This window comes from Penicillium robsamsonii (assembly GCF_028829455.1).
Source record: "Penicillium robsamsonii strain IBT 29466 chromosome Unknown utg000002l_segment0_segment0, whole genome shotgun sequence".
In the NCBI taxonomy this organism is placed as follows: domain Eukaryota; kingdom Fungi; phylum Ascomycota; class Eurotiomycetes; order Eurotiales; family Aspergillaceae; genus Penicillium; species Penicillium robsamsonii.
The window spans coordinates 2,427,227-2,449,501 of NW_026643220.1; the positions used below are offsets into that span (position 1 = coordinate 2,427,227).

Genomic DNA, 22,275 nt, shown 5'->3' on the forward strand with positions numbered 1-22,275 from the left:
GGATTTACGCACTTGGAATTCTGGATCATTGCTGCAATCACCTTATGTTATTGGATCGGACCATTGGGGGTATTAAAGAGGTGTTAAGGGTAAATGGTGAGGAGGATTGCATAAATTCGGCCCAGTTATGTAGCAATATGTACCCGGTTTAGTTCAGACAACACCTCTATAAGATCGGTTAGATAATTTAACAGTATCTAATCCGCTTATCCTGAATAATAATAGGTCTAACGTGGTCAAAATTAACGAGGTGGCTATAATCTTCTTTTTTTCTACCATCTACCTAGAAAGCCGAGAGGTAAATAAACCATCCAAAGAAAAGAGCACTAAAAAGACTATATAGGTCGTATAAGCGGGCGACTACTCTTATTTCTACGAAAGTTCAATATCTAAGGTGAATTCTCTATGCTTGGTTTCCCTATGTTAGATTGTGATAGTAGTAGGCCTCTCTATTTCATTCGTATAGTAACTTAATACTTAGAATATGTGGGATTAGCTAGGGGGAATATATTATGGCGCATTGGTGGTTGGAGACTGCCATAGTGTGGTCGCCTGCCTCAACTCCAGGTCCCATTAGCAGGCCCGAAATACCCAACATCTGGCATCGCCTTGTATGCTACACCCTGGGCATCGGCAGTATTCAGGTACACGTTATTTCCCCACCAGTCAGGGAAAGTGGCACCAGGATACGAGATGCAAAAGAAAATAACAATGCCACTAATGGCAAGGCCCGTATCAAGTGCAGCTGCCAGGATATAATTGTACTTGGTCCACCAAGCAAAGAACTTCCGCTTAATGAAGTAATTGAAGGCAAAGTTGACCAGCGCCCAGCTGGAATAGTTGATTCCAGTGGCTAAAGAATTTCACGTCAGCGATTGAAAAAAAGGAAAGACACTAGCAAGTTGTGGGACATACCAGGTGGAACGTTGTAAGTTCCGACAAATATCAGTGGCCAGTTGATATACTTCCAAAACTGGCGTCTAGTATAACGGTAGAGCAGGAAAGTCACAACGGGAGCGATAGCACCGATCCAGAAGAAATGCAGCAGAGGGGAATAGATTGCGCCCACAGAGTAGAGGCGACGAGGCCCAACAAGACCCCAAATTACAGACGAAGAATAGACTGTCCGGCCATTTGGACAAGTAAACCCATCCGCCTGGTCAGACTCGCAGATCCCCGAAATATTACCAAGCATCCAAAGTGTCACACCCGCCTGGGTGAGTGCGCCTAGGATAGTGGCTACGAACTGCGCCACGAAGCAGATCCGTGGCGGCACTTTCAGATAGTGAGCCAGTTTCATATCCATAGCGAAGTAAACACCCTGTCCCACGACATCTGTGGAAATGATCTTGAAGATCATGTTGGCGAGGGGTTTTCCTTCGAACATATATCCACCAATGAACTCAGACAGGACATTCAGCTGATTCGCATCCACGTTTGTAATGCCTTGCACAATACCGCAGGGCACCATATATACAACTGGGATGACCAAGGCTAGAACGACTCCATAGACTGGAAGCTTAGTGTGGTTGGCTTCGACTAGCGCAATGGCCATTGCCATGATAACCACGATAATGCCAGCGTACCAGTACCAGGGTGTGCGGCGGTACGAGGCACGGATGAGCCGAGCGTGAATATCGAGCTTATTACGGCCCTTCAGAGCAGCCCACAGGTCGCGGCCATGCCAAATAGCAATATGCGAGAGCACTGAAGTTATGGCGGCAAATGAAAGTCCGTATACAAATGCAAAAGTCGCACTTAGGTATGGAGGCGAGTACTTTCGGTAAGCCGCCTGGTCTAGAGTATTATCCGCAGAAATGACTCGAGTCGTATCATAGATGGCGCCTGTGTTGTCGTACACGTCGGCTGTCATGAGTGGAAGATAAGCCGTGAACCAGGTATTGGTGTAGTAGAGGGCGGGTGTGACAATCCAGTAGAAGAACGCGAAGCCGGCGAAGACATTCAATGCAGCCCATGATGGTGATAGGAGCGGGTTGGTGTTATAGGCGATCTGGCTCCAGTCGAAGGTAATTGGACTCAGACCGAGACCTGTCTGCATGCCGAAGAGATGGTTGACGATGACATTCTTTGGCGCTATCCAGCAGACCCAAGTGAAATAGGATAGCGCGGTGAATATAAGACCGGGGAAAAAGTACCAGACAAAGGCACCGGTCATAACATACATGAAGAATCGGAGACGGGTTACGCGCCATCCATTCGCGACAGAGTTCGCTCGCGAATGCAATGTTTCTAGCATGGCACAGTTGGATAACACACCTGGCCAGATGATACGAGCCGGTTCGACGAGCCATGGAGCTGCGAGACCTGCGACACCAAATCCAAGAAGTTGGGCAACGAGAACAATGATCACGTAGAAGCCGGGTTTGAGATTGAAATCGTAGAAGTTTTTGCTGGCGGCTTGGATGATGTTTGTCGCGTCCGCCGAAGCATATCCAAAAGACACATTACTCATAATAACGATAAGGGCGTGCTCTTTGATATTAAACGACCTGTCCGGGTTAACAACGAATGTACCCAAAGGCCCGAGTCGGATGGACGTGAGAGGAAGGGTCTTCGCCAGGAATACTCCGATCGGATAGGCAAGTAGCTCTGCTACTAGGGCCACAATATGAACCGATGGATAACGCAGCGAAAAGAACTGGTTGATACCGGATCCCAGCATAGTGAAAACAATGCCTAGGAGCCACATCCGCAGCGTATTAACCGGCATATCAGGGTCGTCCGTCTCGGGGACGACAGCCCTAACTATAGTAACTATTAGTCCATCAATACCTATGTCCGCAATGAGCCAGGTACGCGCCTTCAGGGAATGGAGAGCGGTGCGATTCATAGCTGAATTCTTCATTTGTGATCTCTTCATCTTTTTCTAGCTCGATCTTGTCCAAGCGGCCTTCCACTACCTCTTCATCAGCTCCAATGAGCGCGGGTTTGATTGTGTCGATATTCAACTCCTTGGAAGACATGGTATAAATCTTTGCGCAGTCTCAGCGCATTTGGTGAAGAAAAGGATACCGTAGACATGCACGAGGAGCCCTTTTGTACGGAGAGTATTCCGGGATTTGATTGGGTGGGAAAACAGAGATAACGCACTCCGACGGTGCTTGATTTTTTAGTGGATTCAGCCTTATGCATACATGGAAGATAGGATCGACGGTTGGTATGTGTGTTGAGTCCTTCTACTCTTAGAGGCATGAATGGCCAAATCATTGCTTGTATACAAGTTCATTGAGAACACTCCAAATTCAGTTGGATTATCAACTCTCGTTATCCTACAGAATAGAAAGACACGAGTGCTTTTGCTCCAATCGGGCGAAAGATAAGAATGGCCGAGGGGTACGCGGCTATCTATATTTATTTCACAAAGTGTTATCTTTATTAACAGTATTATATGCATGCGAAAGGCTTTTAATCGCCATAGTAAACATCTATATGATAGAATTTGTAAAGTAAAAAAGCTTCATTTTACCTATTGCATCGTGATAGGCTACCCAACCGAATCACCTTGTCCACCTGGGCTGGGCACCTGGGCTGGGCACCTGGGCTGGGCACCTGGGCGCCCGGGGTACTTTGCTTATCAAGACTGTCACTCCAAGGTTGTACCTTCCTAATTCAAATTTTTATTTTCCGATGGCAAGGGACAAGGATATGATAAGGCACCCACCAAGGCATCAATTGTAAATCAGGCATTTGGCGGCTATATTATCGCACTCCGGACTTGGAAAAATAACATAGATTCACGACATTTGATATAGTTCAGCCATGTAATTCGGGTTAAGCGCATTATCGAACATACATTGCAATACTTGAAAACAGAAATTGGCATCATTCCTCGTATATGGTATATATTAAGAGGATCCAGACAAGTTATAGACGAGCTTCTCTCCGCTGACTTTGTTATCCCTGAGGAGTTGTAGACCGTCAATCACTCCATTCAATCCCCCAGGGTTGACCTTGGGGGTATGCACCTTGACTTTTCCATCAGCCAACAATCTCTCTGCAATAGACCAAAACATCACGGCAAACTCCTTGTCCTCGGGTTTAGATGGCAAGGGTGTACCGCGGTACATATACTCTTCGCCGATTGCACTGTACGCAAGTGTCCAGCGGTCGTTGATGTTAACACGGTCAATGCCGACCGCGAGGAGAGCAGTATAGTCACCACCCTCTGTGGAAAGAGCGGCATCACAGAGCCTGGCACTAGCATCGATCGAAATTGTGTCGAAAGCAAGCTTGAGCTTATTGTGAGTGTAAGCACGAATCTCGGCGGCAGCGTCAGGTGCATTGTAATCAAACACTTTATCAGCACCGAGACTTTTGACCTGCTCGAAATTATGCGGGGAGCAGGTGGTAAGCACGGTATAACCGGACAACTTAGCGAATTGGATAGCAAGTGCGCCAGTCGCAGTGGAGCCGCCGTAAATCAGGAGAGTCTCAGCAGGCTCAAGCGGGTTGGCGGTCTGAGGACTCTCGAGTGTGGCAGGCAAAGCGAGCTTCAGGCTCTGATACAGGGCTTGACCGACGGTTGTAATGCCAACGCCAAGGGTAGCAGCCTCTTGGAAGCTGAGGTTGTCAGGGATATGCATTTGGATATCACCCTTAGCGACGATATACTCCGCAAAAGCACCGTCGTCGGGCTGCAAAGCATTGCCGCCATGCACGAAACCGCATACACGGTCACCTTCCTTGAAGAGCTTTTTGACATTCTTTCCAATTTTCTGGACGATACCGGCGTAGTCGCAGCCAACGAGACTGCCAGGAGGAGACAGGAATTTGACATGTTTCCAGTCGGTCGGGTTCAGGGCGACAGCCTCAACCTTGACGAGTATATAATCATCTCGCAGGGCGGGAATAGCACGATCAGTCACTAACCCCTCATGCTCGAAAGAGGTAACTATGACGGCTTTTTGAGTTGCCATTTGGAAGAGCGTTAAGGAAGGACTGTTACGAATCACAGAGGCTATGACTCAATATGTTTAAACACTACCAACCCACAACTTCGAAATGGCATTTATAACCAGCCATTCTAGAAGAAAACAGGCATCTCTTTTGCTAGTGATTACAAACCATGTGATGGGCATCCGATCTACCCGTAGATCCCATCTATTCATGTAGAGATAAGGGCTATTTCATTCATACACTTCAGTCGCTAGCGCGTTGTACTGCATTATAGTTGCCCTATATATCCGAGGGTTTTCAGAGACAATCACAACAACCGGGACTTTGCCTAGCAGAAAATTATAATACTATACCCGGGCATAAGCTTAATACTGTGTCTGTATTCTATTTCTATAGATAAATTGATAAGTTGGTTAGATTTAAGAGAAGGAACACGGGCACACTATACGCTAACCAATTTTGTAAGTGCGTATGCTGACGGTAAGCAGGGGGCTGAAAACCGCGCCCAGTTGCCCGCTGTTCTGCGGTCCCCAACCGCCTGCCTGGCTGCGGCATCCTGCTGCCCCTTGGTTCAACAAGTAACGTACCCTGGTGCAAAATAATAAAAGCAGCGTGGCAGTAACCTTAACGCCGACAATCATCTGCTCGACAATGTGTCACCTTTCGAGATCTTTCAGTCTGTCCTTGTTGAGGGGTAATCCTGGTCTGTTCGAGTACACTAAAGGGCGCTTTTTGTGAGTCGTCGCGGCTAGCTGCTGAACGCGCCATATACAATAAACTGAAACTAGAACGAAGAGCTCCACCGCGCCGAACGCCGTATCTAATTCGACGTGGATGCTCTAGTAAGAGCGGCGTGCCGTTCTGTCGACCGCCGCCTTAATGGCGTGGCTTCGATCACGAAACCTGCCGAGGGGGGCTTTAACCGTGTCTTGCAAGCCACCTCGAATGATGGATATGCAGTTATTACAAGGCTTCCTTACAAGACGACTGTTCTAAAATATTATGCAGTGGCTAGTGAAGCTACAACACTCGCACTTCTGCATGCTCATGGGGTCCTAGTCCCTAAAGTCCTTGTGTATTCCCCAGATCAAATAAACGCCGTTAGAACCGAACATGTCCTTCTTAAATGACTTAAAGGAACACTCTTAAGCGAATAGTGGTTCTCCATGGATATATAAGCTCGTGTCAACATAATGAGACAGATTGTTGATGCGGAGAGACGGTTCATGGAAGACTTTATTAACGCCGTGATCTTGATAGGCCATAACACGTTATCCTAGTTCAGACGACATTATCGTTAGCCTAACTGCATAACATGAATAGTGGTATTAGGAACGGGCCTCTCTAGAGGTTGACCGCGGGCCATGTAGGTCTCCATATAGGCGGGCTTGTTTCTTTAGAAATATTGACTTCGAGCCAGAGAATACCTTTTCTGCATGCTTTAAAGCACCGGCTGAGCGCGAGCTAGAGTTCCGTGAAGGATTTAGTAAACCACGCCTATAGGTCGAAAGATATCTACGAGAACTAGACCATTTCTAAAACCTCTTACCTATTTTATACCAACATCTTCTTACTAATTATTTAAAGTTAGCGCCTTGCCTCGACGTCCCATCCGACCACTGCATGTCTCGCCCTACTATTCGCCATCAGGACTTTTCACCTAAGATTGTTTTGGTAGATACCTCTAACGACGTGATAGGGATCATTGACTAGTAACATGCAGTTATTCTGCCTCCTGTCTGTGCGCTGGAATCCCCGATCATTTTCAAAATTGGGGTGATCCATTGTCTGAGAAATTACCGAAGCCAGAGGTCAAGTTACCAGAATGTTTTGATTAACTCGGCCATGAAGAACAAGAAACTGTTCAGGAGACGATGCGGAAACGGATTGTTCACCTTTATCATGGTCCGTTGATTATGAAGTTCTTGTCCATCAATTGGTAAGATGGCCGAGTTGGTCTAAGGCGCACGGTTCAGGTTAACCTGATCCCGATGGTATACAACTGTCTCCGTGTCTCGCAAGAGGCGTGGGTTCAAATCCCACTCTTATCATATGTTTTTGTTTTTTTCTTTTGCTTGGTCCTATCCGTTTTCTCATAATAATAATAATGAGAGTGGTGGAGGCCGTGGTGATTTGTGGCAATTGTTTTGTCGGATGTGTCGTCCAGCGTAGATGCAACTACCATTTCACCCAATGGAAGTTGAATATTGGATGCAGAAAGCACTCTTCGAAAATTACGTGTCAGCATGACCATAGAGGGTAAAAGTGGAATGCGAAAACCAGTGTATAAAGAATGAAATAGCTAGGTGAATATAAGCATATTTATAGTCTAGTCCTCGCACTGCGAGAAAGCCGGATCATTTTGACGCCATTAGGACCAAAACTCTATGCTTCGAGTGAAGCTATTTTTATCATGCACAGGATCCCTGGGAAGGAGACTTCGTCTCGTTGAAGTATGTCGTGTTGCAGGTCCTCAATAATTGGCTAATGTCGCTGGATGAAGGCACATAGGCGAGATCTGTTGAGTGTCTAGTTCACCTTTCTGAAGAAGAGACGTAGAATTACTCGGAGGACCAAAGCCAAGAACAGAAAAACTAATGCCCTTGGCTGGGTCTCAGATGAGCGTGAGCTTGAACGGTGCAGGGCAGTCATCCAGAGCATCAAGGATGGTTTGATGGAACATTCAAGCACTAAGATGGAGAAAACTGCGGGAGTTTACCATTTTCGTTTCGATGATCATGAGGAAGATGCGTAATATCTTGTTACAATTCACATCTCGAGTTCGCCAAACAATGTATGGGTTGAGTATCATTGGGAAAAGAAAACAAATGTGGGCGGATTTACATGTCCTCTTCTTGGGCCGAGTTCGGCTATACCTGAAAAATGAACATCACAGGATCTGCCAGGGTAGTGATCCCCACTATGTAGAGGTCTCCGAATTGCTCCCCGGCATGTATGCTGATTGGAGTAGCAGCAATGTCTGCCTATGGTCACAATCACTTCTCTGGTAAGCAGATATGAACGATGAGTGAGACCGAATGTCAGCGGCCGGGGAACAACCATGTAGTAAATGGAGGCTGGGTGCCTTGGGCGTTACGACCAGCATTCCTCTGCTCGTTAGCGGGATTTCTCCTTATTTTCGGCATAGTACTCGAGGTTCTTCGTCAACTCTCAGAACACAATAATGGTCTGACTCATTACAAGGCCGCTAATGGGATACCGAAAGTCATCTCAGGGGCCTATATCTACATACCTGTGTCCCTGGGCGTTGTGGCGGCGACTCTGGCAATTTTGTATCAGTGATGTTCTTCGATTAGAACCTTATTTTCAGTTGGCTAGACCAGAGGAGGTGTCCGCAACGTTGCTTTTCACAAACTACAACTTCTGCAATGGTATTATGGCTCCCGTTGCCGCAGCCCGCAATAGAGACTGGCCAATCTTCGTCATCACCACCCTGTCGATGGCCTTCCGCGTTTTGCTTCCTTCCTTATTAGCAGGGCTGGTTGTGTTAAATGAGACATCCCTGGATCAAACATTACCGTCTCCACGTGGCCGAAATTGCTTGACCTAGACACTCAGAGGAACTGGTTTGCCCCTGAAGCAATAAGTTACACCGATGCTTCGGTGACGAGGACGGCCGATGACATTCTTCTGTCCCGCTCTCCTGAATATGCCTCGGCGGCAGTATCCATGCCGCTTGACGAGAACGAAACCTCAGGGTTATCCATAAACCAGTGTTTATTGGAGCGAGCTATCTTGCCAAAACATGCCGCACACGGATATCACTTGGGCACGGCAGATGCATATCGAGTTTCCTTCTAGTGATGATGATCATCCATGCACTGTCGACTTCGCCCTCAACACGACGTTTCATCCGCAGAGCGGCCCGTTTTAATTGCGATACTGGGAGCCGCTACGTGATAAGTCAGTACTGGGTCAGGATTCAGCGTTTCAAACAAGTCATTGTGAAAATCATGCGTTTCTCGGCCTCCTCATTGATATCACCGAGTATGCTGAAGTTGAGACCAGTCGTTCTTTAAATGGCACTGCATTTGCTTGCCATGCGACCTATCATTTAGCTAAAGCTGAACTCGAACTTGCCGTCGATGCTCCGATCACTATAGGTAGAGTCGACTCTGCTAGCCGAAGAGATCTGCAGGACGCGGAATTCTTTGGCCCCGCTTTTCATGATCTACTCTATCACAAAAGCCGCGGAGCCGTAAGTCTCGATATTCAAATTTAAAGCGGTATCTTGGAAACTTCTGTCAACCATACTTGGTTGGTTCCCTCTGGGCCCAATCTCAATATGGACCAAGAAAGTTTGTCGCATTCGGTTAATTTGCCTGCGTATCAGGATGCAATCCCGCACTTCTGGAAGTCTCATTTCATCGTCATGAAGCTGTCACCCTTGGGATTGGGGCCAGCCTCCAATGCCGCCAGGTCCTCCTCAATTGGTCAAAAATTGAAAATGGATCCGGCACAAGAATTTTGAACTATACAAGTCCGTCCGGCTTCCTCTGCACGGTGGAAGCCCCAACCAGAGTGGAAGGTGGTTTGATCAAAAGATCTATTTCATATCTCCAACCTGACGACCTGTCCGATGCGGAAACTGACTGTCAGTAAACACTTGTGATCCTTGGTCTCTGGGAAACGATGCAATATTCGCCATCAAATTCGCAAAATTCGAAGCCCTCTTATGTCAACCATATAGCTTCGAAGTTGTTTTCGACCACCAGGGCATTGTATCGTCCTCAAAACCTGCAACGCTGTCGGCCATGCACAATTGGTCCACTCCACAGAATCTATCATTGCCTAGCTTGGTACACTTGAACCGGGCTATCATGAGTCTCTCAACCCATATAATCGTCTTGGGAATCTGTCGTTCTTCCACTACGACTGACCTGGCATGATGACCGCACTCACATACGACCGCCTCTATCCTACGTCACAGCTCTCTTTTGATGCCATCTCATTGATAACCGCCGTGCAGTCAACGTACCAGCAGATACTCAGTACATATCTCACCTTCAACCAAGACCTGTACTTCCAACGTTATGCGAATTCAGCCGCTCCCCATGTTGAGGGGACTGTGACAATAAGCCTTTGGGGCCTGTTTTCCTCACCTGCATCCATCATCATCGCGCTTGTTCTCTTGTCATTGGATATCATCATAGTTGTTTATATCTTTGCTGCACGATCAAACTACTTCCGTGCACCTCGAATCCCCACAACGCTCGGGTCATTGATTCCTTGGGTATCCGGAAGCGAATTGATTCTTGGAGAGCCTGGCTGGCGGGGATGATTCGATGGTTCTGGCCCTCCCCGCAATTCATTGCTATATCAGGATTCCCTTCTATCACCCCACAGATGTAGGCCAAAGGTGTGAGATCCCCGCAAGCGGAAATGCTTCCTCTCAGCGGTACAACTGGTGTCATATCGTGAGCGAGGAGGGCAAGAATATTCCGAACAACCTGAATGCGAACGGCCGAATATGCTCGCAGTAAGGAATTGCATCGAATTAACATCGCCGCCTTCACAATGGGAATGGGCATTGCATGACATTTCAAACTTTGCAGGCGCGTTGAGCCTGCTCCGGACTCTCGGTCTCCAGGCAGAACCACGGCGGAATGGTGGTGCTGGATCAATGCCTGCTGGAGGGCGGCATAGTTGTTGGTACGAGTGTCGGCACTCCCTCCAAATCCAGTAGTCACTCCATATATCACTTCCCCGTTCCCAGGATTTTCTGCGAGTAGATCTACACTGCGTTCCATTCGAGATAGCACAGTTTCGCTATCAGTGATGTCGGCCGCAATTTTGCGCCTTCGTCATATTGTTAGTTGTTAGTGTTCAATTCGGGTACGTGTCTCACGAGAGAATACGGTGGAATGAATTCACATACAAGCTGACCGCGACGACTGAGCTTAAGTCTAGCGAATGCCCAACAAGTAAGATGTTCCGGCCACGACCAACAATCTCGTCCAGCTGGGTACATGAATCCAGAACCGAGCTAATATACCCCAATCCCTGAGGATTTCCGTACCCATTCTGATACTGCGGGAATGCTTCACCTATAGTCGCAAGATATTCCAGTGGGAAACAATTGGATTTAGTCAGTGAATGAGGTGAATTGCAATCATAGCAACGCAAGCCGAGGGAGGGGCAGACATAAATGAAAATTGGTCACCCCTGTCCAGCAATTCTAGGCACCGCATGTCTCCGGCTCTCTGTCCAGACGGTGCAGTATTGAGAATATCTCTAAGAACTAGCGCGATCATGGAAATGATCGCCCCGAAAGTGGATTTTCATTTATATTTCATCACAAAGTCAAAAAACCAATTGAACAGCAAGCATTAGCGCTCTTACGGGAGCATCGTACAATCACACGTGGGGGCCAAAGTCGCTAAGCGTTCAAAAGTACCCGACGACAAAGTACCGTGATTTGCTAGAGACTATGAAGCTCGGATACCTTCGTTACACATTGTATCGCGATGGTAGTACACGGGTTATTGTGATGTTTCAGCTAAGATGGTGATGATCTACTCGATTGATGAATCAAGGACTTATGTTGTACGGAGTACTCCGTAGATATCTCGGGACATTTTACCCAAAGTGGGGGCTCATGGATAACTTAACTCCAAATAGTCGCTTAGAAATGTACTGACTGGGAGCATCCATGTCTCGGCGCTACTGTTGCAAAAGCGTCCCTCGATATACGATTGCACTTTGTGTGCACCTTTTGGCGGTTACTTGTCTAGGGATAACAACGGACATAGAGGATCATTGAGAAACGATTGCGATGAATAGCCATCTAGTCAAGGCGTACGTGGGCTCTTCGTAACAACCTCGCCTCCTATGCTAACCAAGTTTAATAGCGACCTCAGTGGCGGTATTGTGAAGATCGATGTGGGAGAAACAAATACCCCCTTTGACGTCCATATGGAGCTATTATGTAATTGCTCGCCCTATTTCGATAACCTGTTCCAACGCCGCTTCGACCAACCTCTTACGGAGCAAGTGATTTCCTTTCCGGATGACGATCCCCAAATTTTTGCTCAAGTCATTCTGTGGATGTATCGTGGCAACGATTCCATTGATTTGATTGCGGGTGAGAAATTGGACTTTCTCGTGCGACTTTGGATTCTCGCGGGCAATTTCGAAATGATAGACCTGCAGAATCAGCTGATGCTGGTCTGTAAAAAAAGGGTCGACGAATCGCTACGAATTCTTAGCGTGGACACAATCAATTACATCTACTCTCACACCCTACCTCAATCCCCAATGCGTCTTTTAGCGGTGGATATATGGGTGCAAAGGTCGACCACAAAGGGCTTTGGAAAAAGACAAGAAGAAGTTTCGCGGCCTTTCCTTGAAGATCTCTGCCATGGATTTATCAAAGAAAGAGAGAAATTAGACTTGCCTCAAACGCTCCCCGAGCTATCCGATCACCGTTACTTCATTGATGATTTACCACTTGAGGACAGGGGTGGCAAGGCTCTAGGGCTAACCAGGGCTGTGGAAATTAAGCAAACTGCCACGAAAGCTGAGATGGAGACTAGAAAAATCAAAATTCCCTGCTCTCGCACGAAAGCTAAATCGGTGATGTCAATTCCAAAGTCAGACAATACTGGAGTAAGTGTTGATGGGCAGCGGGATACGTCTGGAAACTCAGATTAGGTGCATGTTGGCGAGCAAGAAGGCAACGTCCTGTTAGATTCTGCCAGAAGCTGCTGGATGCTTACAGACCGAACGCTTTTTCTGGTGTCTATCTAGCAACTTTGTTTTTCTATTTTTCATTGTTTTTCAGTTTCTCGGGTGCCAAAGACTTACGCTCCACCTATATCTTATGCCATGCAAACAGTGATGGATCTATGGATAGATTCATGGATTTATAGAAATGACCTGGGCACTCTGGCGCAAGAGCTGGCGTTGTTGCTTTTCCTCTTTTGCGCTCAGCGGGTTTGGTGATCATTGACCTAGTAGTAAAACCGAAAACCATAATGAAAATAATCAGGGGACAGAAGGAATCTAAAACAATTGGACTTTTTCGATACATTACTAATATCTTCAACGGTCGCATGCTACAGTCCCCGAGAAGGAGGGGACCGTAGGAGAAAAGAGATCTATCTGGACATGCTAGAGGGAACTCAACAGCTTGAACACATATCAATAACCGTACTCCACCTGCTGCCTGACAGCGAGAATGGCATCGCGGTAGAAAGCCATACCGATACTTCGCGGATGGAACGCTTTGATTTGCCGAGTTGGCAAAAACCACGACACATCTTGAGCGGTATAGTCGCCGCTGGCAAGCGCTGTATTTGCGAGTACAACTTGCTTCGCGATATCTCCACCCGGATCGGACACAACTGCTGACGCGAGATTACACCAGTAGACGTCGACAGGGTCGGGATCGACACCGAGGGTCGTGTTGCATGTGTTTCCATCGGGGAGTGGAAGACTGCCACTTGTTTGCAGGACGCTCAACTCCGCGCTATCGTCAGCCGCTGTCGCAACCGTGGCCCCCTCTTCAATGTCCGGCCACCCGCTGAGGAAAAAAGCAGTGCTCATGTGACTCGGATCTGGTTCTATCACGCCCGACTCACACCAGCGGTGACCCTCGAAACGGGGATCCACGTCGACAAAGTGAGTGACATTTCTGCTAACCAGTTTGTTTGCGTCAAGGACCGCGGCTTCGATGACTTTGTTGAGAGATTTCACCAGGTCATTCATCTCAGTCCTGAGGGAGGTTGTCAGCCAAACGTCCGTATGATCTGTTTTATCCCATCCCCAGTAGCGGAACGAAACATCATTGCATTGTGTTGTATCCGCATTGAAGAATCGTGGATATCCAGCGATGTAAAGATTGAAATCCTACAGCAGGTCAGCACAGGCACGTGAATCAGGACATGAATTTACCTACAGGATTTTGTTGGGCCCAACCAATAATCCGAAGGTAAATAGAGGTGAATTTATACTGCAGCCCGTCTGCGCCAGTATCCGCCATGAGCTTCTTGGCGGCGCTTTTGTAGTGAGAACACCACGCAGCATCCCAACCAAGTGCGGAGTTGTAATATCTCAGAAGGCAATGCTTGACGATATTCGAGAAATCCAAGTCGTTCCCGCCGATCGTCATAGTGGCCAAGCTGTCCACTGCCGGGTTCTGCCACCCGTGAAGCTTGTCGTAAAGCCCGGCGACAGTGTCTCCAGAACAAGCTAGATTTTGGTAATCAAAGCCGTCAACGAACGAATCGTGTAACAGTTGGCCGAAATTGTTTGATCCAACTCGGCATTTTTGCGCCGTAGGTGTTTTTCCTGTGCCCATTCCTGCGGCGAAAGAGTCTCCGAAATGTGCCTGGCCGGTGACATCGGGAATATCTTCGTTAACATCATCCCACTGGATAAAGTCCTCGGCCAAAACACACTCAGTTGCACTTGGGGAAGCGGGGAGTGCTGGCAGAGGAATGGCGCGGCGGGTTTTCTGTGTGAAATAGACACCTGCCGCCAATAATTGATAATTCTCTGCGTTCTTCCTGGCACCCGCGGCATCGCATTTACCTTCAATAGCTTCCCCATCTGGCCCAGGGACAGGGCATTCAAGAGCGGGTGTTTTTTTTTGCTTGCCTGGCTTGGGTGGCTTGGATGGCTTCCCTTTCCTGGCTGCTTCCCTGGCCTTTCTTGCTTCCTCTAACCAACATCCACGATCAAAGGTGCCACGGGCGAGCTTCCAGCAACTGATAAAGCCGTATGTGATGTCACGGGTGCTTCCGGCAGGTTAGTGCGAACAATGAAAAGATAATTGAAGTGACTTACAATGGTTTATCAAGCATCCCGTACTTTGTGTGTGTGGCTTCATGTACAAGAACGGCAGATCTTGCTCTGGAAGCCTTGCGGAGATCCGCCGACTTGTCTTCCAGCACGTCTTTGGTGGGCCAAATTTGGGGCAATTTGGAAGTAAGTATGGGATCTTTGAAAAAGGGTGCGCAGAAGGTCAAGCGCTGGTTTTTGTTGTTCATATAAGCAATATAATCTTCATCGCACATTTCTGTTGCCGATTTTGAGTCACAGGCCAGAGACAGGGGGAAATTTGGATCATTGCCAGCGAGAAGACTTGCAATTCGTTGGAACGTCTTCTTGGTGTCTGATATAAATTGGGTATCACCTTTACCATTAAAGAAATCGTCAAGATAGGTACCTTTCTCGAGGTTGGCGGCAGAGACCTGCGCCATCTCCACTGCGTACTTGAGTTCGAGTTCAATCACCTGCTTCTGCGAGTCTGTACACGCTGCAGCAGCTGATTTATCGTAGCGATAGTTCATGTTTGCAATTGATACGCCGTCTTTCGATATGCAGATTCCAGATGGACAATAACCCCGGCTACAGGTGAAATCACACAAATTGTCATAAATTTTCGAATTGCCGGGACCTGCCTGACCAGCACCCTCTGTCTGCGCGGGCGGCTGGATGAGAGGTCCTGTCTTTGTGCATGAACAAAGGTTGATAGGACAGTACCCAAAGTTGCACGCGTACGAACATAGCCCGGCGACGCTACCCTCACCAGTGCCAGCAACACAGGCCGGCGGGAGGAAGTCCGAAACTGTAGGAATCGGCATAGCATGTTCAGTTTTGTCACACGTCGCGGAAGGACAGTAGCCGTAGTTGCAGGCAAAGCTGCAGAGCCCCACATAATTGGCATCTTTCCCTTCTGCTGGAAATCCTATCGTACCCGTCGCGTTGGGCTTGGTAAGGGGAACACCCATCTGCTCGCAGGTGCATGCACCGACAGGGCAATACCCGTAAGAGCAGGTAAAGTTGCAAAGGCCATTGAAATCGTAGGCGCCCTTCCCTTGAACGCACTTCTGGTCTTTTATGTCGAATGAAGTATAGTAGAGGTCACCATAGGGACTCCATCCTCCAACGCTTCCCACCCAGGCATTGAAGTTGTTGAAGCCCCCGTCACATGATGTGGTGATGTCGATGGTGTTGGGACTTTGTCCCATTATGTCACCAACAACTAAAATGATTCGAACCGGTCCGATTGGTGCAGCTACGCTCCCAAACCGGATAGCAGCTCCAGCCGAGCCATCGGGTATGTAGTCCCACTCCACAGATTCACCGTTGACGAGCACCGCTGCATTGCCGCTGCTGAATAATGACATAACCCAAATTCGAGCTTCCAATGTTTCCTTTGGGTTGTATTCAATTTGTAGCTGAGAAGCGGTATTGAGTGTTGTTCCCCCAACGTCACAGTAGTCTAGCGGATTAGGAGTATACCAGAAAGTAGCTAGATCGTTGCCCATCGAGGCCTTTCCAGTCTTGTATAAATCAATCAAGAAAGGAAGCATATCACGCCATCCATCATGGGGGTAGCCTGTCACGAAGTCGAACGGAGCTTCACCGATATCAAGGGCAGCCAGAGCGTTCTTGCGAATCGGGCCAATGTAATGAGATTCCCCGTAATCATTCCAAGAGATGATTTCAACGAACTCCGGCATTGGATCAAGAGCGTAAAGCTCTTGCCAGCGGTCGTGCCAGAGGCTACCACTATTCCAAAGCCAGTTCTTGTTGTATCCTGGCAAATTGGTGTAAAACCAAGGAGAAATGGCCATCATGTATGGCTTCCCCTCCAGATATTGGATATAGGAGGCATCGGTATAGGTATCCATGGTTTGATTTCCCCATGGCCACGCAGACCAGCTGAACAATCCGTCGGCAACTCCATTTGCCAATGCCACGGCCGGCTTGGCACCGACAGAAGACCAGTCTGGTACGAAGAAGCAATTTGTTTTTGCTTTGATTGTCACCCAGTCATCTGCATTGCCAGGTCCTTCAAAGGTAGACACAAAAGGCTTCCCCTCATACTGGAAGTATGAAGAGCTGGAACTGTATTTTTGGATCATGCTGGTGACAACATCTTGGTCCCAAGGCCCATTGCCAGCATAGTCGAATGAGAAGAATAGCCTGAATCCTTTCGCCTCGGCAGCAGTGAAGGCCATGGCCACGGAAGCGTCATTGGTCTTGTCTTCCCATGCCATGTTGAGGGCGAATGCATCGATATGGGCATCCTGGGCCAACTTGAAGTCTGACTGCCAGTCAGAAGCAGTATAGTTCTCGGAGTTTGTGACCTTGAATAGTTTTAATATCATCCTTTTACATTGAGATAATACCATCTAGAGTGGAGGTACATACCATAAAATGGGCAAACACAGCTTTTGCATCCGCCTGGTGGATGACCTGAAAGGTCACCACCATGGCAAGCCATGCAAACCAATTCATTGTCGCAATGGTGGGCGAAGGGGGAAATGATGAAAAACTCCGCTGCTAGACACCTACAGTCCTTTTATAATTTTTCAATCAAGCCCCTATCGCCTCAAACCACCTGGGCAGGACATTTAGCAGGTGAAAATTTCCGCCACACAAGTCTACCTTTCCGTAACGAGCTATAGCCTCGCTCACATTCCGGTACTAGATATATGGAGTGGAAATTATAGTATATGAGGTATTATCTCTAGTAGTCTCGAAATTGGACTAGGTGGTAACATTCATTCTAGCGTCAAGTAGTTCCGGGGAGCCCTATTTCTTCGGATATGCTCAATACCTAGGTACCAGACGATGAATTCGAGCAATCTAGTACACTCGTGGACTGATATCTACATCTAGATGTTGCTGTTTATTGCAAGATTCGATACAGCTAATGGCATTGCCTGTCTTCGCGTAGGTATAACGGCACATACTCAATACATCTCTGTCGAATTATTCTGTTAAATCGTGATAGCTCAACAGCTATGTGGGTACCGACGGGGCAAACCATGAGAGAAATTACCATGAGACGCCACAATTCAGGGCCACTAACAGTAATCAACAAACCATGGGTTTTCTAGGGCAGGGGCCATAAGTTTAGGAGGAACTCGCTCGAGATAGTTTAGCGGCCCACTTCGGTTGATGCCGGCGCAGTCCTTGCGCCGCCTAGCTCTGATTGCTTGGACGCTAAGGACGAATGTCCATATGTTGTACATATTGTAATTGCAGGTGCCCTCCACTACTTTGCGCCTCCGCCTTTCCGCTCGTTTATGCAAGTGAATAATTTATGTAAGCCGTTGGTGTTTCGGAGGTTACAAGTAGCAGATAGTTTACATATTAGCAGAAATACACTCCTACACCTTTCTTGCTTGATTTCTTGGTTTGCTATCCCGGTTTGCCTTGTGCGCTCTGGAAGGTATGAAGCTTAGTTACGACTGCTGAATCGAGACCCGTATGCTAGAGAGTATACTGCCTAGAGCGTTCCCCTCTTCAATATGTACTCCGTAGACTTAACCGTTTCAGGTGCGTGGGCGAAAAAAGAAAGAAAAGAGAAGAAAATATACGCTAAGTGGATCTCTACAAGATTGGAGATGATTAGTGATTATTGTCTCGCTTGCCTGAGGCTCGACATTATTGTCCGTTTGAGCACTCGCGACAGTTTTCCGACTAGCGCTGAATCAAGGTCCACAGGACTCCTGCTAATAATGCTTCCTGCTTATGCCTCTCTACGGTGAATCACGCTCATGTTATCACAATTAAAGGTTCAGAATTTATTCTTCAATTTTTCTATGAGCATCTAATATATCTTGGGGGCCTTTATAACTCATTATTATCTCTATACTCCATACCGAATATTAAAATCCCTACTTTCTTCGTTTGATTTAATTATGTATATCGTTGTTGATATCTCTCAGTAGTCACATGGTCTCTCTCTCTCTCTCCATAGGAGTAGACTCATATAGTCTCTCCTCTGTGATTCCTCCCTCATCAATAGTTTAACACTTTCCACAATACACATATTGTGCTTTCATGATCTCATCTACTTCGTAGATTCTAACAATCGTGCGCGGCGATAGTGGGATAAATTAGTCCCTAGTTCTTTTACTGAGCTACTGAACTAGCAGGTCTTGGCAAATGGCGACGGTGATTTCTCTAGCCGAACTTTTTTTTTTTGCCATATTGTGTATTGTAGGCCCCGCTCGATGGAATGGGCCTAATAGAGAATTGGATTAGACTAAATCATAGTTACGGCCAAGCTCATGATTAATCTCCGAGCCACTTGCTTAGCTCTATTACCGATGAGGCGAATGCAACGTTTAGGCGACGTTGGACCACACGATGCCTTTGAATCTTGCTAGTATGTCTTGGCAACGGGTTACATACCATAATCGGTACTCCATACAAAGTACGGAGTACAACACTGCCGTTCGAAATTATGCCGTTGGAAAAACAAATGAGATTCCTTCTCTCATTAGAGAATACGGAGTAGTCGGCTCTTTGTCCGAATTCCTTGTTGGTTTACTTCCTTTTGGCACCTCATTCTGCGCTTCCCTTCACTTTTCACGTCCCTCCCTTATCTTTCATTATATTCCATTCATTCACCTTTTCCCTCCCGAGTCCTACTATAGTCGCACAGTATGATGCTAGCCATTGTCAGCTTGTGAGTATTCCTCTCTGCACATGTGGAACTAGAACCACAGATTTTTCCAGAGACCCTAACAAGCAAATAGCATAATCCTTATTTTGATCTTTACCTCCTTCGCTCCGTGTATACGTCACGCTTGGCTAGACAAGGGCACTGGAGACATTTCATTGTTCTACCTACTTTTCAATGTCGTTTGTTCTACGGAGCATTTACTTTTTGTCTTCTTTTACACAATCAATTTCCCTGTTGAGACAGGTTACTGGACGCATCATCCACGTAATGCACTTGACTGGGTCAATTTTGTTCAAGTGCTAGGCGTGTGGGCATTATGGAATATCCTGTGAGCTCAAAAAATTGCACTTCCTAGTGATCATATCGCGACCAGAGACTGACCAAAATGTCTAGATTGGGGTTCAACCTCTACTACAGACCCACTAGTCGCCTTCGGAAGGCTTTGACAGTAGTGATTTATTTCGGCTTTCTCATTGTATCCATAGTCCCTGTTATCGCAGATGCAGTTTCTGATATATTCTGTCCTCCACACTATCCGAACTGCCCCGAGATTGAGCGGGATCCAATTGCCCTCTTCCAGGGCCTTCATGCCGTCATACTTCTGCCATTTCTTACGACCATACCACTTGGCATAGGGATATTCCGACAAGCCCGCATGCCGTTACAAACTCAAAGTCTGACTGGACTAAAGTTTCAGGCAGTTGCTTTCATGCTCTCGGCCATTTCTTGGGTCCCAAGAGTCTCTGTTCCATGGGATCTATATCTAGATGGTGAATACCCAATCATGATGGTTGTCAATGCATGGTACCACATGGTTGGGTTTGTCGCTGTCAACGATGCATTCTTCGCTCTGGGGCAAGGCTTCTTGCTGTGGTTGTCTTTACGGCAGATACGACGTGCAGAGGAAGGGGAAAGACAGCTGCTTCTGGGGTGATACCTTTTGTTTATGTACCTCACCATGATTCTGGCTTTTACCTTTAGATCACATAGACCCTTTCCAGTGATATGCTCTATTGGGATGTCATTAACTCCTTTTATTGCACCATTTTCCATCAGTAAATACGATCTGCTATTTTAAATCCAAGGATATTCATAAACAATCTATAATTTGACATTTTATCTACGCAAAGGCATAATAGCTAGGGTTACTTTCGGCTTTAATGTCATGCATTGAGGCCTCGGTACCTCAATTTGGCCTGATATTGGCCTTATCCTGACCGTTTTCAAATCCTATGATACAGTGTATTGTGAATCTTTCAGTACGGAGTAAATACTAGTACCGACTACCGGAGGCTTCAAAGCCCCGAAGGCCTAAATTGCTATGCTCCTGGGTACGCCACCTCACCCGCTAGTTCAAAGGCTCTCTCTCTCTTTCTTTTTTTTAATGCTATCCTTTTCTTTCCCTGCTTATATTTACCTTTTCTATTCTCCCCGATACTTTTTCTTACAGCTGCCATGGATCCTGAACTTAAATCCCACATGAGATTTTTTGAACATGATAGACCGTGAGATTCAACCCCCCCCCCCCCCTTTTGGCCATTGTTCCAACCTAACAAATATCCCAGTCCAAACACGCCCAGACTTTCAATGGAGATTGAGGCGATGTCCCCAGTTGTGTGTCTCTCTAACCCGAGACTAGGAATTATTGTCACTATTCGTCGGGCAGAGGATGACTGTGATAAGCCCTGTATCTTCCGCTGGAGCAGCATATATGATGCATGGGGTCCCTCTGGCTTCGCAGTCTTTCAACACACACCAGATGGTCTAAAAAGGGTTGAACAAACGCCTGGGCGGTCACCTCCTCGGACTGTCAAGATCACAGGATATGAAGTTGAAACAGAAGAACTTCTTCCTGGACAAACTCTCAGTCGAAACATAGGCCCATTGCGTCCCTTTTTGGATCACATGGTGGCAGGTGAGAGATATGAGCTAGTCTGGCTCGGGGCTGAATATGCCTTGTGGGCTTGGGGCACCTTGCGTGACCATTGGGAGCAAGAAATTGGGGATAACTCCAGGCTACCCATTGTTGTCATCCCGGGGGAGCCTCTCGCTCTTTTCACTGCGTAGATGTGGAAGAACCTACAGAGCCTGAACCGTACGAGCCTTCTCTAATAGAGAAATCGGATCGAATGTGAGTAATTTTCTAACCCGATATCCGTCTTTTATACTGGCTGATAAACTTTTCACAGTCCTGGAACCCCTTGCATAAGTGTGTTTCTGGAAAGTCCATCAGAAATGTCTAAAACAAAAAGAAGCTTTGCTATTACAATGAAGATCACCTATGATGGTCTCACGAATGAGGACCACGAGGCGATCAATGATGGCACAAAGCCGATCATCATCCACAATTATCCTTTTCGTTATGATCACTGTCGACTGCAACGCCGCTGCCCCGATTACTATCCGTCAAAAGATCCAAGCGGGGATTTTACACAGTGGAAGACTTATTATGACGACGAAAAAAATCCGGGTTGGAGGATTGTAGATGAACCTGACGTTGAAATCAACGTCACGGATTCCAAGTATTTCCGCGGCCTTGAACCAGGGGAATCTTTTGTCAAAACTCTTAAACTTGAATCTTTCCACTTGCATCCCGATACAGCGGTCGGCGACACATATCGATACCAGTACTGTGGTGGCTGCGTTGACTGGTGGATTTGGGGTGATTTCAAAGAGCATGCAAATACTGTAGTGAAATTGCCATGTTGGCTGCAAGATTATGTCGTCGACCCCGATGATAATGATGGAAGGCCAGTCATAATGGTCCCTTCATCTAATTTTGTCGAGTTTACTATTGTTGAATGATACGAATGGGTTCTCTCTGATGCAAGTTCTGAACTCAATTTAGGTATTAGAATATAAATGCATTCAATGCATTCAGATCATACTTCATTAATTATGTA

General features: G+C 47.0%; 11 protein-coding genes across 11 annotated transcripts; 7 read left to right on the forward strand and 4 right to left on the reverse strand.

The window, feature by feature from the left end:
• Positions 1-557: 557 nt before the first annotated feature.
• Positions 558-2,984, reverse strand: optD (uncharacterized protein; the record flags this gene model as incomplete). Its single annotated transcript, XM_057228438.1, has 3 exons — positions 558-853; positions 916-2,762; positions 2,818-2,984. 3 exons carry the CDS (start codon positions 2,982-2,984, stop codon positions 558-560), a joined length of 2,310 nt encoding a protein of 769 aa, XP_057087779.1.
• Positions 2,985-3,866: 882 nt separating this feature from the next.
• N7447_004164 (zinc-binding alcohol dehydrogenase family protein) lies at positions 3,867-4,937 on the reverse strand (the record flags this gene model as incomplete). Its single annotated transcript, XM_057228439.1, has 1 exon — positions 3,867-4,937. One exon carries the CDS (start codon positions 4,935-4,937, stop codon positions 3,867-3,869), a length of 1,071 nt encoding a protein of 356 aa, XP_057087780.1.
• A 631-nt stretch (positions 4,938-5,568) lies between these two features.
• On the forward strand, positions 5,569-6,047 carry N7447_004165 (uncharacterized protein; the record flags this gene model as incomplete). The annotated part of the gene is given in 3 exon segments (XM_057228440.1): positions 5,569-5,651; positions 5,713-5,747; positions 5,761-6,047. The coding sequence occupies 3 exon segments, from the start codon at positions 5,569-5,571 to the stop codon at positions 6,045-6,047; spliced, it is 405 nt and encodes a 134-aa protein (XP_057087781.1).
• Positions 6,048-6,110: 63 nt separating this feature from the next.
• N7447_004166 (uncharacterized protein) lies at positions 6,111-6,755 on the forward strand (the record flags this gene model as incomplete). Its single annotated transcript, XM_057228441.1, is given in 4 exon segments — positions 6,111-6,164; positions 6,250-6,403; positions 6,509-6,629; positions 6,641-6,755. 4 exon segments carry the CDS (start codon positions 6,111-6,113, stop codon positions 6,753-6,755), a joined length of 444 nt encoding a protein of 147 aa, XP_057087782.1.
• A 7-nt stretch (positions 6,756-6,762) lies between these two features.
• N7447_004167 (uncharacterized protein) lies at positions 6,763-7,672 on the forward strand (the record flags this gene model as incomplete). The annotated part of the gene is made up of 4 exons (XM_057228442.1): positions 6,763-6,826; positions 6,862-6,971; positions 7,293-7,370; positions 7,451-7,672. 4 exons carry the CDS (start codon positions 6,763-6,765, stop codon positions 7,670-7,672), a joined length of 474 nt encoding a protein of 157 aa, XP_057087783.1.
• Positions 7,673-9,223: 1,551 nt separating this feature from the next.
• On the forward strand, positions 9,224-9,409 carry N7447_004168 (uncharacterized protein; the record flags this gene model as incomplete). The annotated part of the gene is made up of 1 exon (XM_057228443.1): positions 9,224-9,409. The coding sequence occupies one exon, from the start codon at positions 9,224-9,226 to the stop codon at positions 9,407-9,409; it is 186 nt and encodes a 61-aa protein (XP_057087784.1).
• Positions 9,410-10,085: 676 nt separating this feature from the next.
• On the reverse strand, positions 10,086-11,192 carry N7447_004169 (Phenylalanine ammonia-lyase; the record flags this gene model as incomplete). Its single annotated transcript, XM_057228444.1, has 3 exons — positions 10,086-10,737; positions 10,817-10,985; positions 11,102-11,192. The coding sequence occupies 3 exons, from the start codon at positions 11,190-11,192 to the stop codon at positions 10,086-10,088; spliced, it is 912 nt and encodes a 303-aa protein (XP_057087785.1).
• Positions 11,193-11,713: 521 nt separating this feature from the next.
• N7447_004170 (BTB/POZ domain-containing protein) lies at positions 11,714-12,591 on the forward strand (the record flags this gene model as incomplete). Its single annotated transcript, XM_057228445.1, has 2 exons — positions 11,714-11,736; positions 11,790-12,591. 2 exons carry the CDS (start codon positions 11,714-11,716, stop codon positions 12,589-12,591), a joined length of 825 nt encoding a protein of 274 aa, XP_057087786.1.
• A 489-nt stretch (positions 12,592-13,080) lies between these two features.
• On the reverse strand, positions 13,081-17,190 carry N7447_004171 (glycoside hydrolase family 71 protein; the record flags this gene model as incomplete). The annotated part of the gene is made up of 4 exons (XM_057228446.1): positions 13,081-13,788; positions 13,838-14,648; positions 14,728-17,039; positions 17,104-17,190. The coding sequence occupies 4 exons, from the start codon at positions 17,188-17,190 to the stop codon at positions 13,081-13,083; spliced, it is 3,918 nt and encodes a 1,305-aa protein (XP_057087787.1).
• A 3,769-nt stretch (positions 17,191-20,959) lies between these two features.
• On the forward strand, positions 20,960-21,439 carry N7447_004172 (uncharacterized protein; the record flags this gene model as incomplete). The annotated part of the gene is made up of 1 exon (XM_057228447.1): positions 20,960-21,439. The coding sequence occupies one exon, from the start codon at positions 20,960-20,962 to the stop codon at positions 21,437-21,439; it is 480 nt and encodes a 159-aa protein (XP_057087788.1).
• A 201-nt stretch (positions 21,440-21,640) lies between these two features.
• On the forward strand, positions 21,641-22,177 carry N7447_004173 (uncharacterized protein; the record flags this gene model as incomplete). The annotated part of the gene is made up of 1 exon (XM_057228448.1): positions 21,641-22,177. The coding sequence occupies one exon, from the start codon at positions 21,641-21,643 to the stop codon at positions 22,175-22,177; it is 537 nt and encodes a 178-aa protein (XP_057087789.1).
• Positions 22,178-22,275: the final 98 nt, after the last annotated feature.